Here is an 18393-nt window from a genome sequence, read left to right as displayed (position 1 = left end):
TAGGGATGGGGGGCTCCATGTGGTCCATGACGATTCCAATTTTTACCTCAGTGGTTTGCAGGCTCCTAAAGATTGGGAACCACTGCTCTAGTCGCAAACTTAATTGGCACAGCAGCATTGGCACTGGAAAATTGCATAGGATTGGGCCCTTAATCATGACATGTTTTTGTTATCCTTTGTTATGTCATTTAAAAAAATAAACAATAATGAAAGACAACTCATTAAGCAACCAATCAAAGCATTATTTACCATTTTCATGTGTCTTTATGTAAACTTTTGGGATTATTACAATTACAGAGAAAATTACATTCATTCCCTATAAAATTAATCTAGAAAGTGATTCATCTTACAAGGACTTGGTATTTGAAACTTACAAAACCATATAGTTGTACCTTTCAGATAGCAAAACCAAGTTATTTTTTTAAACCCTACAAAGTTGGTATTTTGAAGCTGGATACGTTTTAAATCACCAAAATTATATCAGTCAGTATTTACTGACATCTCCAATATGAGGTCGTGAAAACTGAAGACATCCTTGTTGGCTTTCCAGTAAGTATATTCTCCATTAGTGATGAAAAACAAATTGATTCATGGGAGTTCATGTTGAGCTACTACGCCGGAGCCGAGCAGTTGCTCTATGATGTCATCCTTGTAACCCAGAGTACCCTTCAGTATATCAACTGTGTGTTGACCAACAAGAGGAGGCGGTGTTGGCTTGGCCACTTCAAATTGGCTGTACCTTACTGCTTGTCCTGTCAAAAAAGAAAATGAAAATGAAATAATTGGCATGTCAATTTTGTATAGAATATGCTCTTCCTGTGCTGTAAACAGAACAAATGTCAATGCCCAATACCATAGATGGTAGCTTGAAGTATGCCTTCTATACTTGTATAATAATCATAATCATAATACAAAACAAATGTCAGCTTATTCTTATTAATTATGAACAGTTTGCATTTGAATTAGCAATCAGCTATATTTGAATCCCATTCTTCCTCTAATGAGTTGGAACAGCACTATTGACTTGTGCAGTAATGGACTCTTCCTTGTAGAAGGCTTTCAAGTAGAGACCTGATAGCCACTTGTCAGGGATGCTGTAGTAGTTACCTGCACTGAGCAGGGGACTCAGAGCCCAATCCTGAGTTCTGCACACCGGCCCTACACCAGTGCTGAGTGTTGCAAATGTGCTTTAAGGCATGCCCACAACACTCAGTGCTAGGCCAGTGCTTGCACTGGTGCAGTGCCGGTTTGCACTGAGCCAGCACCAGCTGGAGGCCCGTGCATGCTGCCTGGAGCCAGGGATGAGCTTTGAGCGACGGAGAGGTTAGTCAGGGCAGGGGTGTTCCAGGGTGGAGCAGAGAAGGGCGAGGTGGGACCAGCAGAGCACTGCTTCGCCGGCTCCAGAACACGGTGTCAGACCTCCCGACCCAACATGGGACCCCTCAACTTTGCACCAACAAAATAGACGGTGCAGACTTGAATATCCCCATTGCAGGGCTTGGGCCTTTCCCCAGGGGAAGGAATGTCCCCCTTCCCCCGAGGAGACTCCAACGGCTGCCCAAAGCCCATAGGATACAGTGGTAGCCATTTTGGCACCACTGCTCCTCTGGATGCCGGGCAGCACAGGATTAGCTGTGAATTACTGTAGATTATCTCCAAGATCCTGCCCAGCTCTAATATTCTGTGAGCTCAGAATAGCATATATTGATTATTCCATTTTATCCTCACAGAAATCTTGCCAGGCAGATGAGCTCATGGTAGTTTTTAATATTACAGCAAACAATGAGAGAGACTGTGGAAGCTCTCTTACAATATCTTCACTCTAATGTCTGAAAAAGAAGTTATATAACAGAATACACTGTTTGTTTCTGCATACATTGCGAGCAGTATCATAGCTCAAATATTAAAAATATTGTTTTCCTATTGATCCTTCTATTAACATTAATTCTATTTATAAACAGCTTTGTGAATATATTCACTATTCACAAAGCAGTTTACATAGCAAAAGAAATGTTTCCCTGTCCTGAAAAGGTTTACAATCTAATAAAAGATGCAAAAGAAACACCAGCAAACATCCACTAGAAAAGATGCTATAGTGGGGAGAACAGGACAGTTGGCTTCTATATTCCAGCCCAGATGACAATACAATAAATGAATAAAGGAGACAATCCAGGCCAGTTGCACACTTTCTTCTTGTAGGTAAAAGAATGCTCTCTCACATTTGGTGATTTTTGCCAGTAATGGTAATTTCAGTAAGCAAATTCAATACGAATTCTCAAAGCTATTTTCAAAACGTTGAAGTCAACATGAGCTGCTTGTTACTGTCTTTGAATAAGTGGCCCTATGGCTGGTCTATCCATGCTCTTGTTGAGCAGCAGCAGAGATGCACACCTGGGGTGTCCTTCGCTCCGAGTCCACCACCACTTCCCTGGGCAACGCACAGGTATATACTCTTAAGATGGTGGTCACCAAACTCACAACCACTCTGTTATGAAAATGCGGTCCCTGTTTGGACCACAGCTTACCATTCCGCCAGGTCGCCTCCTGACTTTCACTTCATTCAGAAGACACGGAAGCTCTGGACAGTTGCGTCTGTTGCCCGGTGTCCCAGAAGGCTGCACTACAGAATGTCCAGGCAGACACGGCTGCCCAGAGTGTCCCTGTCCCCCAAACAAGGTGAAAGTCAGGCGGTAACCTGGTGGAATGGTAAGGTCCGCCCGTGAGGCAGAAGGGTTAGTCCAAACCCCAGATCCAACCCTCTGGCTGGGGTTTGGAATGCCCTACCCTAAGAGCGCAGCAGGAGTGGAAAATTACAGCCACCCGTCAAGAAGCATGCTGCTTACACTGATCGTTTCAATCAAGCCAACTAAAATTTAAGGAAAGTGTAGACATACTACACCATTTTTCTAGGGACACACAAATTAGCTTTCTGATGAGACTTGTTTCCTTGAGTGAGTGTTCAGAAAACCAAGTCTCTTGTTTAAATGATGAATGCACACCTTAGCTCCAAACATGACTGATGAAGCAACCAAACCGCTTCTATTCATGGATACTTCAATGGCATGTCTTCATTCCCACTAGATATTTGTATCTTTGTCCAGACATGGAATTAAATCACAAGAGTGCTCTTGTGTGTTTACATTGCAAAATGAGAAGCAGTCCTTAGTGATCACTTAACTGAAATGCTCATATTGCTCTTCTAAATTTGCTCACTGAACATTTCTGGGCTTATGTACAATATACAGATACCCTATCTTTTTGTCAGTTGCCACACAATATTCAAACCAGTCAAGGAATTTGCCGAGCTAAGACCACTAACAAAGCTGCTCAGCTCTAGCTATGTGGCTGTGGAAACAATTTTGTGGGTTTCTGTGTTTACAAGTGTAAGTCCATTATTTCCAGCAGCAGTTCCAGAAGGACATTTTGTACACTAATTATGAATCAGATTTGGTAAAAGAAAAGAAGGGAAATGTATCTGTTCACAGACCCCAGGCACAACATCCTCAGATCTTAATTGAATAGACCATTTGCCTAACATCCCGTCTTGAAATCTCTACTTGGATCAGAATATTACCTAAGTGTACTTTTCTTCTTCATATTCTGTAGGGATTAAAAGGTTCTAAAAGTCTAACAACAGAACTAGTTTCATTGAAAAAAAACTCAAAAGAGACTCACAGACATTTGGGCCTCTGGATTTTTTTTGGGGGGGGAGGGGATGGAGGACATTTTGTAGACACAGAGGCACAACATTTTTTAAATCTATCCTTCTTTCTAATTATAAAAAAAATAGTCAGTTTACTTCAATTAAATGAAGCGCTTGGTCCTTACATACCAATTTTGCTGCTCTCAAATGCCATTACTGTTGCTTAGGCTTTAAGGATGCCTTAATAAACCAAATAAACCTTGAGCAACTTAAAAGCAAATGGAGGGGTAGTAAATAACAGTAAAAAAAAAATAGTGAGGAGGTAGACCAGTCTTACTATCGAAAAGGCTCAAAGATGAGCAGGGTAGAGTTTCCCCATCTCTAGCAATTACCCCACTGACATTGCAAATTCATTTGTGCATAGGACTGGCACTAAACTGGTTTTCTCTGTTCCACAGTGCGGCTTACAAGGGACATTCAGGGGACAGCAGAATGTGGAGCCTTTGATACGTACCTCTTACACTGTCAGATGCTGTGTGAATATGATATGATGCACTTCAGACAATGAAGACGTAAGCATCCAGCTCTTAATCTCAGAAACATTGACTATTCTTGGTACGGAACAATTCACAGTCCAGATTTTACAATCTATGGCTTATGCATAAGGAAAAATAAATTGCTTTTGGGCAGGCACATTGAGCCCACACCTGATCTATTTCACACTATGATCCAAATCAGTGGTATGAGCTGAACCTAAGAACCCTGCCTTTCAGTCACTTAATCTATTCACCAGACTATGTCTTGAAAAACTTGAAAAATGTCTTGTATTAGATTTTTGGAATAATTTTCTGGACAAAGTACCAAAATTTCTACATTTTCTGCAAATGAAAATGAAACATTTATTCTCCTATAATGTGAAGGTTTACATATCAATATTTGTATTTTGATTTCTTTGGCAAATTGCTGAGATATGCGCTCCAAATTCTACTTTATCACCAAGGTTCCATAGAGCAGCCATTCAGATAAACATGGTTATAGTACAAAACTGCCTCAAAGTTTTTGTAGTACTTGAACTCCACATCATCATAATAAATTTTGTTTATTTGGCGCCTCTCTGCCATAACATCCCAGGCGCCAAAGAAAACCATAAAGTTAAGACACATAAAACACATTAAAACATAAGATATAAAGACAGATAAGACAGTGGAAGCATCATTTTGCTGCATGAGTTCCCAAGAGGATTAAAAGGCTCTTTCTTTTTAAAAGGCTAAACAGTCCAGGAGTTTTTATGAGAGATTTCTGAGATGAAAGAGTACAAAGGCAGAGTCAGGGACATGTACCAGCCATTTCCCAAACACCAAGAGATGCCGGCTTGCTCAGATTAGTTCCACGCTTACACATGCATACAAACACACAAAATTAAATTTGTTGACTTTCTTAGAGCAAAAAGGGTTAACTGATAAATAACAGTCTAGCAAAGATTCTTACAGCCCAATGTGATCCTGCACTGGAATAGGCAGGTCAACTGGCCTGCACCATATCCAGCGTAAGGGAAGAAGTGGCTGCCACACAACTTGCATTAAGGGAATTTATTTCCCCTTACCCCATGTAAGTAACAGTCCTGGAACAAGCTGGAATCCCTAGCATGTATGTACTGCTGAAACAGAGACGCCTGCGTTGGCTCGGTCATGTTGTGAGAATGGATGATGGCCAGATCCCAAAGGATCTCCTCTATGGTGAACTTGTGCAAGGAAAGTGCCCTACAGGTAAACCACAGCTGCGATACAAAGACATCTGCAAGAGGGATCTGAAGGCCTTAGGAGTGGACCTCAACAGGTGGGAAACCCTGGCCTCTGAGCGGCCCGCTTGGAGGCAGGCTGTGCAGCATGGCCTTTCCCAGTTTGGCCAAAAGACTGAGGCAAAGAGGCAAAGAAGGAAGGCCCATAGCCAGGGAGGCAGACCAGGGACAGACTGCACTTGCTCCCGGTGTGGAAGGGATTGTCACTCCCAAATTGGCCTTTTCAGCCACACTAGACGCTGTTCCAGAACCACCATTCAGAGCGCGATACCATAGTCTTTCGAGACTGAAGGTTGCCAACATAACCCCATGTAGTGCAGCAGCCACTCCTATGGGGCTACATGGATCTGCACCAATGAAATTGCTGGCGCAGGTCCAAGCAGCCCAGTGTAATGCCAGGTTGGCCAGGAGGATACAGCCTAGGTCACCAAGGCCAGTCCCAGCTCCTTCCAGGGCCCAGTTCACCCAGCAACCTTCCCTCTCCTCCACCCCAAAATGCCCCCATTTCACCCTCCTGCCACTCTCCCCACCCACCCCCACGCCAGGCATCCTAGGTTAGCTCAGCCTTATCTGTTTTTGGTGGCATGGAGGCTGGATGCTTTACCGCACCTTCATGACACTCCAGGTATAAGGGATTTACACAGGCCGAGCACACCGTTAGGATTGCGCTTTCAGTTTATTACTATTATCAGGGTTTCTCATTTTGTTCAAAATTTTTCTTATGCTTGAAACTTAGGATCTGGTCACTAAAAAAGGAACAGCATGCCTGTATACTTGTATAACAGTGCAGATATAAGAGTACTATGGCCCAATCCTATCCAATTTTCAAAGGGCCAGTGCAGCTGTGCCAATGGGACATGCACTCCATCCTGTGGTGGGCAGGCAGTCACAGAGGCTTCCTCAAGGTATGGGAACAGTTGTTCCCTTACCTCCGGGCTGCATTGTGGCTGCACTGGCATTGGAAAGTTGGACAGGATTGGGCCCTATGTTGGCTACTGAAGACAGTATCTGACTGATTTTACATTTTTCTTGTTTTGTCTGTGTGCATTGCTTTTTAGCATTTATAAAACTGATGATGCAAATGCACAGTGTTGCCTTGGTATGCATCAGTGGCATAGCTAAGGGGGTGCAGGGGGCAGCAGTCATACTGGGCAACAAGCTTTAGGGGGGCAACAAGATGAACTTGACACCAGTGGCCAAAATTGTGAAAAAATTTGGTATGTATGAATAATACCATCATGTTATATATCATTGGAAAGGTAATTTAAAGCAGAATGCAATGAAACAAACCCCATTTGAATATCTATATTATATCAAAAGTCATGGCCAATTAACCAGAAAACGAAAACGCAACTGTCTTATGGAACAAAAACTGACCCATGAGATTGATTGTTCTGACAGCCAATGAGATGTTATTATGATACAGCATGGAACCAATAAGGTGTTAATAAGAGTCAGCTCTCGTACACAGCTACTCCTGCTAACTGGTAAAGAGGCACTTTTTCAAGTGGTGCTCCTCTTATATTTACCAGGGGGAGAATAACCATCCTCTTCACCTCAGCACAGTGTCTCTAACCAATAAGGGGCACACTTTTTATTTATTTACTTAATTAAATTTGATTCTGTCATGGAGGGGAGGGCTATAAAATCTTCTTTGATCCCAGATAGCATATAGATGTTTTAGCTATGCCACTGGCTGGGGAGAGGTGGCAGATCAAGTGTGTGGTGAACTGCTGGGGGGAGGAAGCAGGTTTCCCCCCAATTTGCAAAGCCCGAGTGTGACGTCACTTCCTGTTGTGAAATCACTTCTGGGGCATCTTTTTGACTCTGCACTGGGCTACATGATCATTAGCTATGCCACTGGTAAGCATTCAAGGTAATGGCTTCTGAATGAGAGGGGGTCTGCCTAGGCATTTTCTTGTGATGCTCTGATGTGTCCACCCAAACTTGTACAATCATCGTGTTGGACAGTGTCATGAGACAGTAAGTTTCCCACTTTTACCAGTGGTCACCACTGATGTAAAAGTGGGAGGATGAAGAGGCTCACTATATGATTACCCCATATCACATGTGAACATACACGGTGCTCATATGTACCAATTACACAAGAAATGTGGAAGGGTATTGCAAGGAACTGACTGGCCAAATAGATAATATCTAGCAATATCTAGACCAAGTCTGAGATATACTACCCTGCACCCGCACCTGTACATGTTGTTAGATGAAACACTTCTTCATCATTTCCAAATTCAAAATGAGTTGTTTCCAAAGAAAATTCGTCATGACTCAGGCTACTGCAGCCTTCCACACTTACCTAGGAATAAGTCCCATTGATTATAATGGTCCTTTCTTCTAAGCAGACATACATAGGCTTGAGCTCTAACAGCTCAGTCTTATTCAACTCCCCATGCAGCAATTCAGCAGCACCAACATGTCATCAGCTGAATCCCATGGGGGGAGTTTCGGCATAAGGGGGCCTACTCAGGGTAAGGGAACATTTATTTCCTTGTCCTGGGGTAAGCCTGTGCAGACCCACTGAGTCTACTCAGACTTGTGCATAGCTGGCACAAGTACTCTTGGACCCAGGTTAGGGAACTGAGACCAGGACGGGGGGGGGGGGGTCAGGATATTGGTGTGCACTGCTGATAGTGCACACCCATTCCTCCCCACCTTTCTCCAATCCCCTGCGCTGACTTACCGATGCTGGTAGTCTTCCCCGGCCCACTGGTGCATGGCACACTTGTTCTGGCAGTGTAGGATTGGACCATAAGTCTTGTTGAAATTAATGCAAGTTAAGTTAGTCATGACTAATTTTCTTTGTATCATAAAACCCACAGTAGTCATTCTATGTGTTCTCAGCTGAGTGCAAACAACAAATACGGTGCCCTATCTTTAATTTCTTAGCTGAATGCAGACAATTACTTTCTGAGGGAAAGTAATTACCTTTTAGAGGGGCTCATCCTATCCTGTGCATACGGTGCTGCTGACAGACTATGTGCTCCGTGTGTGTTTGTGTGTGAGTGACCAACCAGACAGCCCAGGAGAGGTAAGTAAAGCTTGTTTCTTACCTTCCTGTAGGCTGCTTGGCATCCTTAGATCCACAAGCTATTTTGCTGGTGTGGGTCCAAGGAGACTCGGGGTGGGGAAAGGAAGATAGCATCATGCACCACTGCTGCTGAGATCTCCCTTTCCACCCCAGAACTGCCCCTGCCCAGCACGCTCCCTGGCCAACAATCTTCCCCTGAACTGCCCCCATGCCAACCTATCTGCTCCATCAAGATATCTGGGAGCAGATGCTATCATGTGCATAGGGCATCTAGCCATTTATGCTGGTGGCTCTGAAGTGCATGGTGGCAGCAAGGCTTTCATGCTCCTAGTCTAGGGCATACAGTGGTGGAACATGAAATCTGTCACCAAAAGCCCTGGATAGGATTGGGCTGATAATTTCCTTTTAATTTGTCTATTTCTATTGACAGCATGTAAACTTAGAATTTCAGAATAACAGGTCAGTGATTATTATTGAATTTAATTGTGCTGAAGTTGGTTCCACATTTGAAAACACCCAACAAATGACAGCGTATCATGCAGATTATAGTACGCTAATACCAAAGAGTTATTAAAAGAACAGATTTAGAAAAATATGCCTGCACTCACTCCCAAAGTAAAAGATAACACAGCACTTATTTTCTGCATCAACATGGAAATAAGAATAATTTCACACATGCATACAATCATTTGGTTTCTTAAGAGTGGAAGACTTGTAGCCGCATGTATAAACTGACTCAGTTGACAAGCATTTTTTATTTTTATTTTTTGAGATGGCAACAGGACAAGCATTCATTGGTGGTTTTTGATCTGTGGTAATAATCCTTAGCATTTGTACTGCCAGAAGGGCAAAGGTTCTTTTTGGATATGGAGACAAGGGAACAGACCAGTGGGAGGGAGACAGAAGCTGGGATTTATTACCTTGCACAAGAAAGAATTCCCTCAAACAGACTAAACACAATACAGCATTCTTATGCGCCTCCAAATAGAAGTGGCGCCTCTTCCTACTAAACATGTACTTCTCATGGGCCAGTCTGCATGTGGCCCATCTGCAGATGACCACATACAATACCAGTTACATAACAAATGGCCTCTTAAGCCACCATTTATACAGTTTCATGAAAAAGGTAACTGATGCACAGCCCAATCCTATCCACACTTTCCTGGGAGTAAGCCCCATTAACTCTAATGGAACTTACTTCTGAGTAGACATGCATAGGATTGGGCTAGGAGTCCTTTTGCATGATCTTGATTTAATGCCCAAAATATCTCCTGCCAAGATAAGGCAAGGGCGGCAGCTTTACCAACAGGTGCAAACTATTGAAGTGTGACTCAGCACTTTTACCCAAACATTAACACAATAGTGGAGGAACTTAATGACCATTGAGCAGAACCTTTGCAGACCAGTATCACCTTGACATACATGGGCCTTCTGCAATCTGCCAATACAGCATTTACATAGTGCTGTAAATCAATGCACTTAACATTCAAATCTCAAACACACAACAACCCTGAAAGGTTGGTCAGTTAGTATTCTCCACATGCTGCCCATGGTGAACTGAAGCTGAGAGGTGATGGCTTGCCTAAGATCACAAGTGGTCTTTTGGCTGAGGTTACATTAGAATCAGGAATTTCTTGGTTCACGCATTCTCTTCAGTAATGAAAAAGCACAAATCAAGCCATCAAATATTTTACGTTCCTTTCTTACCTTATGAAAAATGCTGTCAGAAGGCACAACTGTGGCCCAGTTCATGTTACCCAAGAGACATGGGGGGCCACTCCTTCAATGCCATTTCTAGACAGAAACCATTTATGTAGGTTGCGTTTATGTGGCTCCTTTGGATGCCAAATTTGCTGGTCCCGAGGGAATGATATTGGTGTTGGAAAGACCTGAACCACATCATTCAGCTGCTTTTCTCTGTACAGACTTTAGCCCAATCTTATCCTCCACCAATGGCACCAGTGCAGCCACACTGGTTCAGTGACCAACAATTGCATTGGTTGTGCTGGGCCTGCCTTTGGGATGGACCAGAGGCCTCCATGCTATTCTGGCAATGAATGAATTGGATCTTTGTCTGAAGGTTCATGACACTATCCCAAAGACTACATGGAAACATTTGATTTAATCCTGGGTTTTTTTTTTCTTTATATGCACCTAGGCTTAGCACATTGCCAGACTACTACTTCTCTTTATTTTTCCTCTGATGAAGAGAATTTTTCCTCAAAATGTGTCAGGCATATGGAATGATTTTTGAGGGCTTTTTCATTTTATAAATTTATATCCCACCTTCTCAGATATCATTCTCATGTGATGATTAAGAAAATAAAGGTGAAATGCCATTAAAAGTACAGAGTGGTATTTTATTTATTTTATATAGTAAACGGAATGTTGGATGCAAATAACTGTAAGACTTTTTTTTCCTTGTGCATCTACCTGTGTCCGAACTTTTCTTTCATTGTGTGAGCTGGATAGTGGTCTGAATTACAACATCATTCTCAAATATTTCATGAAAACTGTGAAATGCCTTCTGGATTTTCCTTACACACATTTTCTGATTGAGGTTATCACATATATTATAGATCTGACAATCTACTTTCAATGCTTGTGCATCCCAAGAACACACAGGCAGTAAAGTATGAACTTCTGTTGCCTATTTGTCGAGCACCTGGTTTCTCCTTAGCTCCATGGTGCAGTCCTCTCTTTGGCAACAGAACCACCATTACAAAACTAGACTGCTCATGTGTTAGGCTGTTGCATTTCTCTTGCTGCCTCCTATTCCAAGTAATCATCTGTTTCATTTTAATTTTAAATTCTTAAAATAACACTAAGCATTTGGATCTGGGTCGGAGTAAAGGAAGGGCAAATTCCACATTTGGACCCCATTCAGATGAATTTAGAACTGACAATTTGATCAATACCAACTCAGTATGAAGGGCAAGCAATTGCTTTGGCTTTCCATTGTCTGTTGCCAATCCCTGTCATGTGATATTCAGCTCATCTAAGCAGGGAAATATCAAAGCAATATGGGGCGCCTGAGCCTCTTAAACTAGGCAACCTTTGCTTAGAGTTGCACGGCTATGTGTGTGTGAGCAAAACAGAGTGGCCCTACATCTTCTGTTCTTGCAGCTGTAAACATTTGCCAATCTCCAGCAGGGATTTCATTCTATTCTATGGCAGGCAGAGTCAGAAATCATCTTTCTTCACCCATAACGGCTACAGGAAGATTGAAAAAGAGAAATGTAAGAGCCAGACACACCCATGAAGAGGAATGAAGTATAAACCTAGGAAGCTATCCAAAAACCCCTTTGCTTATCCCTCCTTGCTAGAGAGAGAGAGGACTCTGTGTCCAAGAAGACAACTAAAAAGCTTGGGAGCATAAATTAGAATCAGATTGGAACCAGCCATGCATAAGCAATATTCCATCTCAAATGTGCACAGATCAGTTTCATTAAAGCAATTCCCCATTCTCCTTGACTTTTTCCACCTCCTGAAGCTTTGGACTAGTTCCTTTTGTATTCCCTTTAACTGTTGAGTAAAGTGCTTTAACTTACTCGTGTTAGTGATTTTGAAGTTCTAATCGTAAGCAGCAGGTGCTTGGTTTAAAAGGGATTTTTCCATCGTTGACTGTCTGGAAGCTTCGGCAGCACCTTCCTCCCACACTCCCCATCACCTTTGATCCTTTGCCACTTCTACTTGTGGGTTTCGCATTTGACTGTTTATTTTTTTCCCTTTCTTTCCAGAATGTGCTTTCCCCCCTGCTTTGTGTTCAACCTAACGGCTAATGCATCTTCCTTTTGTCATGATGGTTCAACTGAAGCTTTTATTTCTACACAAATTATTTTAAAAATGGTTGGAATCCACTATTTTTGAGGACTTGACACTGAGAACACTAAATAAAAGGCTCTTGTGATTTGTCACTGTATTGTTCACTAGACCTGAAAATGGCGTCCCAGTGTCAAGTTCTTTCCTGTCCTCTCTGTAATGTGTAGGAACACTTATCCTGTCTTGGGATATCATGGCTTTCTGTGTTGCTTCAGGTCTCGCCAGCAGCAACCAATGCTACGCAATGGAGGGTGAGAAAATGCTAAATGTGATAGCATGACAATTATGCATTATAAAAGGAAAGAAACTGACATAAGGATGCTATTTTTGGTAGTAGCGCCATATGTCCTTTAATGTGTAGCTCCAAACATAGTTGCTTCCATAAGTCAACACATATGTGTAAGTTATCACTGAAGCTGCACTCTTGATATAGCAAACATAGTCTGGATATTACATTGAATAGTTTACCCAAGGTTAAAAAATAAAGAAAATAGTGAGATCTGTCTCAGCTGGGAAGAACACGTTTTGTATGCCTATTCTTTCCAAGTTCAATATTAGATAAAACAAATGGGTGGTTCATAATAAAATCTTATCGTTTATCCCCAGCTTCTAACAGGAGGCTTAATAATGTTGTTCAGTGCCTGCAGGGGAGAGGGAAGTTTGAGGGGCAAACTAGATTGTGCACTAAAAACAGCTGGAGGAGGGAAGCCAATCCTGATCAAAGCCTTGATCTGCAGATAGAGGTTAGCTCTTTCCCTCACACCTTTTTCTACCTGAAAACCTCCCTTGAAGTGGCCATTTACCCTACGAGAAGAAAGAGCTAGTCTTTCCCTTCCTGCACTCCACTGTCCTGTTCAGGATAAGTCTTCCTTTAGTGGTCTTCCTTCCTTCCTTCCTTCCATTAGTGAATGGTTCAAGCAGCTTCCTCATGAGGAAGCCATGGTGTAGGCTTCCTCATGAGGAAGCTGCTTGAACCATTCACTAAAGAGGCTATGCCGTGTCTCCAAAACTAGACGTGATAGGGCAAAACGGATGCCATTTTTGGAATCGGCACCCCAAATATACCCAAGAATTGATATGCCAATAAAGGTTTCAGACAGACAGATATACCCAAGAATTGGTGTAATGTTTAAGGAAGCAAAATGTGTGTAGGCCCGTGTTATTGTAGTTATTGATAGAGCAGGCGCAGGTAGGTCTGTGCCTTGATGGGTTCTGCTTGGGTATCCTGTGTACATTGTTCTGAGTTCCATGATGGAAGAAAGGCAGGGGGTCTGTTTGCAAAGAACCATGTCATTAAGCAGCAGGTTGAGAAAAATTCCAGTTTACCAGTGTATAAAAATGTGCAATGTTCAGAGCCACTCTTCTACCCAGCAAACATACAAAAATCTTTAATGTGAATTGAAATACCATTTCCCAGATTGCTCTGATTCACATGCTAATTTCTACACCAGCTGTTTTCTGCCAGATTCAATGTGCAGATTTCATTTTAATGTGCTATCCCCTGGGTACCTGCCATATAACGGGATCCTATAGGTGGAGCACATGTTTATATTGCTTGGTCATTCACTTGCAGAGGGAACTATCATAAAATACTTTGGGATGCATTCTTAGTTATGAATGTATTTCCCCCTAACTTTTCAGATAATGTATCAATCAAAGAATGCCAAGAATTACTTCACCATAGGCATACCTGTTGTTTATTATGTTCACTTGAAAAATAATTTTTAAACCAGCTGTTATTTTTCTCCTTAGAAAAGTTGCACTGCAATTTATTTCAGAAAAAGTCAGACAGTGGAATTATATATATATTATATACAGAAGGAAAAATGAAAGCAGCTAACAAAGAATGTTAGCACATATTAAAACATAAACCTAAAGATGGTCATGTGAAAGAGTCCAAGGAATCGAATGGCAGGGGATGGAAAAGATACAAAAGATATGTACATGTATCTGTACCAGAGAATGTCAACACGCAGCCCAAACATAACTACCTGCACAGTTATGCAGCAGCACTAATGCGGCTTCTGCTGTATCCCATGGGGGAGTTTCAGCATGCTGAAGCCTTCTCGGCGTAAGCCCCAGCAGCTGCCATGGGTCAACTTGGACCTGTGCCAGTTCTACAGCTGGTGCAAGTCCGCATTGACTTGTGAAGGTAGATCAGACCCAGGAAGGGGGATTTGGCAGGTGCTGCCACCGCTGAACACACCCCCTTCCCTGGCCAAATCTGCCCTTCTTCCATCCACACTTCACTCAGCTCCACTCCATTCCAAGCCGTTCCTGCCTCCCCCTCCCCCACCTCTGTGTGGTCTTACCTTTTCTGGCAGGAAGGCTTGGTCCACCCTTGCCATTCACCCATCCTGATCCACCCTGCTGCTTGCAGGGGTGGCCAGGCTGCATGCACCAGCAGTCACGTTTGCAACTGCGCAAAGTTCATTATGCCAGCAGAATGTGCATTTCGCTGGCATAACGTGCCCATAGGATTGGGCCAATAACCTCCAAGGGATATACAGAGTGGAAATGACTTCAGGGGGCACACAGAAGTCAGTCGGTATGTTTCTTCTCAACTGTTGGCAATAAAGAATGTATTTGTTTCAACAATTACATACTCCCTCTATAACTGTTTACCAGAACACAGCATATGAAAGAGAAGGTGGATGGTAGACTAAAAATTTTCAAAGATGTTGGGAGTCTGTTTTCTGGTCCTAAATACAACCCCAGTTACTACCGATCAAGTACTACTATAAAGACACAGGCAGCCCAATCCAACATAAATTTCCATGTGGTGATGCAGCAGCACTGGTGTGAGCTATGCTGCACTCTGTGGGGGATTCTTGGCTGCTGCTGGTCTCCTCAGGGTAGGGGACATTTTTCTCCCTGCCCTGGGGTAAGCCCCTGCAGTCCCTGCAATGGGTCAACTTGGATCATGCCAGTGATATTGCTGGTGCAAGTCTGTGTTGATCCATGCAGGTAGATCAGGTCCAGGAAGGGGGTTTGGACACAGTGCTTGCCGGTACTGCTGATCCCAACCCCTTCCCACCCTGTTGTCACTCCGTTCCACCCTTCCCCCATCCCATTCAACCAGGCCCTCCCCACCCTCACCCTGGCATGTGCCCTTGTTACGATTGGGCCTTGAGTATTCTTTTTTTTTCTATTCAAGGTCTATTTTTTCTATTCAATAAAACTTATTTTTATTATGCCGTTTTCTGTTCTGCAGTCTTCTGATGCATGGGCAATATGCATAATCGGTTCCTTCTAAAAGATAACAACACTAATGGCATTTTTAAAAATTACAAATCCACAGAACCCAAATGCCATCTGCTTAGCAATTTCTGGGGACTGGTCACCTCAAAATTCTAACATCTGCCTGTGTTTCTGTTCGACCGATTTTTTAAATATTTCATTCCAAATGATACTTTGTCTAGCTTTATACGCAGTTACTCTGAGGGCTTAGACAGACATGCTTCTATCCATGCAATCTGGCCAGATTATTTTTTAAACTGCGGTCGGGGGGGGGGGGGAGCACAAACAAAGTAGAACAGCAGCAGTAATAACCTGGAGGCTTTAAGACTTTGCTCCTATCATGGTTTCACATGCAATGAAACTTGAACGGGGGCAAAGTTCTAAAGCCCCCTACCTTCCCACCACAGTTCCACTCTGTTTTGCACTCCCCTAAGGTCACTATTTAAAAAATAAATAACCACCAGGCCTTGCTGCATGCTTAGAAGCTCATCTGATCAGGCCCTAACTCCATTTTCCTTCTCTCTGTCTTCTAACCATTCAGTCTGAAAAATGCATTGCAGTTACATACTGAACAAGGCAGCTGCTACTGAAAGAGAGGCACATTCTGAATTACCAAATGCCAAATGCATTCGACAGGGGAATTGGAATGATGATACTTGTGGGACCAAAAAGGGAAAGCCACATTAATAATAAGAGGTAAAGTTATATTTCAAAGGACATAACAGACAAACCACTGTTGTGACCCGCATCATATTTTTTTCTCAATCAGATATTTCTTCTGCCTTCAGTTATACAATGCAATAACCAGGACTTAAAAAATAATGTTGAAAAAGTACCTATTACTACTTCTTGGAGTGGAAATGCAGAAGATTCCCCCAAGGAGATAGTATGTAGTGGCCCCTTGCGTTGACAGGTCTGGGATGTATAGAGTTAAAGCCAGAACTTTTACTTGCAAAGGGTGTGATTTGCAGCTGTAACCTTGTAGGACTAATGAGGACTTTGGAGATAAAGGTGAAAGAATCATTGTCAGATTGGGGGGTTAGAGGTTGCCACAGCCCAGGTACTTGAGATTGTTGTGTGGCTGCCAAGCCACAAGGTGGTGGAGAACCAAGATGTCAAGGTTGAGGCTGGAGGACCTGCTGATGAACTGGGGAGGGAAAGGAGGACCCCTGCAGCTTGAACAGGTGAGCTATCCACCAATTGCCTTCACAGAGGTGGTGGGGTTCACCAGGGCTTTGCATGTAACCAAAGCTGGCTTTTTTTTTTTTAATAAGGGAGTCTAAAGTAGGCATAAGGTTTCTAAGTTTGGAATGGGAACTTGATGGGACACTTTTTTACATGTTTTCATTATGAAAATGTGATCTGTACAATGGAATCCTTTTTGATAAGCTACATCACATTTTTTTCCTCACTTAAGTCCCAGTTTTATAAGCCCCATATCACCTCATTAGTCTTCCCCAGTTCCTCTTACCTGTAGTATCTAAGTACTATCCATGCAAGTCTCTCCCATCAAGTGTGATACTTATTGACCCTCCACATTCAGACTTCCTGGAAATATCTGAGTGAACACTATTGGTAGTACTGGCTCATGATATTCTGCTGACTGAAACCAAGCCAAAAAAGGCACTCCTCCCTTTGTCTCTTTCCTCATTAAAATAACACCTCCAATTCTTTCCCATTTTAAATTTATCCCTCTTCCTTACTTTTTTAAGAGGAAGGAAAAGGAGATGTGGAGCCATTTAACCTCCGTGGGCCATTTATTACTTCCATAGGCCACCTCCATGGGGTGGTTCTGAGTAAGCTACCATGCTGAAATGGTACCATGTGAGAAATGGTCCACAGCCTGCTGCCTGAAGCAACCTTCTTCACCCACCTTCACAGCATGGCTAGCCCTGATTGATGGAAACACAGTGTTAGGTTGGGTGGAGAGAAACGATTTGTCAATCGATACAAACCACAGCAAAGGAGGAGTCTTGAATACCAAACTAATCACTATTCCTTTCTTCCCACAGTTGGTATGCTATACTTTGAATTGCTCCCACACCCACCCAGCCACCTAGACTTTCCAAATCTGCCAAGCAAAAACAAATTTAGGCAGCCTCACAAAGCAATAATGCACACATTCTTCTTCATACACAATCACTTATGAAATTCATCGCTGCATAGTGCGGCAATGTCCACTACTACAGATAGCTTTCAAAAGGATTAACAAAACTCACTGACTATAGATCATAGTATTCAGAGGTGGTACCTCTATCAACAGCTGATGCTATGGTCAAGCATCAAGGAAGTGTAATGGCCAGCATATGAGTTTGGATGTTTTCAGAACACCATGGTTTTGAAGGGAAGTAAAGGGGCAAATTACTTAGAGAAATGGCTGGTGGGGGGGGGGGGAGGGAATAAAAGATTTCATTTTGGTTAAAAACATTTTTTTGAAAGGGCAAATTATTTGGGGTGAATCTGAGAACAAAACCAGTTTTTCCTACAGAGATGAACAGCAGGGTGGAATTTGGGAGAGATGCCTAAAATGATGGCCAAATCCTATTCATTCCAGTCCATAGAATGCAGTACCACTGGCAGAGTGTGCACTACATGCTATGTTGGGACGGGTGATTAAAAAATCATTTTTATTTCTCTCCCAGGCAGGCTGCCTGGCAATCACTGGCTTTCTTGAACCTAAACTGCTGGTGTCAGTTGAAGGTGCCTCAGGGACATCAGGCTGGGAAAAGGATCTTAGCAGATCTTGGCGTTTGCTGATGCCACCTTGGTTCTCACCCTCCCACCTCTGGTTTGGCCTGGTCCCCACCCTGATCCTCCCTCCCACCCTGAACTGCTCCCACTGCC

The 18393-nt window shown here is 42.8% G+C and overlaps 1 protein-coding gene across 1 annotated transcript in view; it reads right to left on the bottom strand.

Moving 5' to 3' along the window:
• Positions 1–237: 237 nt before the first annotated feature.
• Positions 238–18393, bottom strand: part of SUGCT (succinyl-CoA:glutarate-CoA transferase) — a 363922-nt gene continuing 345766 nt past the window's right edge. Inside the window, exon 14 of the mRNA XM_066628034.1 lies at positions 238–752. Within this exon, the coding sequence (XP_066484131.1) occupies positions 589–752 (164 nt within the window). The 3' untranslated portion in view covers positions 238–588. The remainder of the gene's footprint in view (positions 753–18393) is intronic.

Source organism: Tiliqua scincoides, chromosome 5, assembly GCF_035046505.1.
Source record: "Tiliqua scincoides isolate rTilSci1 chromosome 5, rTilSci1.hap2, whole genome shotgun sequence".
Classification (NCBI taxonomy): domain Eukaryota; kingdom Metazoa; phylum Chordata; class Lepidosauria; order Squamata; family Scincidae; genus Tiliqua; species Tiliqua scincoides.
The sequence above is the reverse complement of the archived record's forward strand: the minus strand, read 5'-3'. Positions and strand labels throughout refer to the sequence as shown.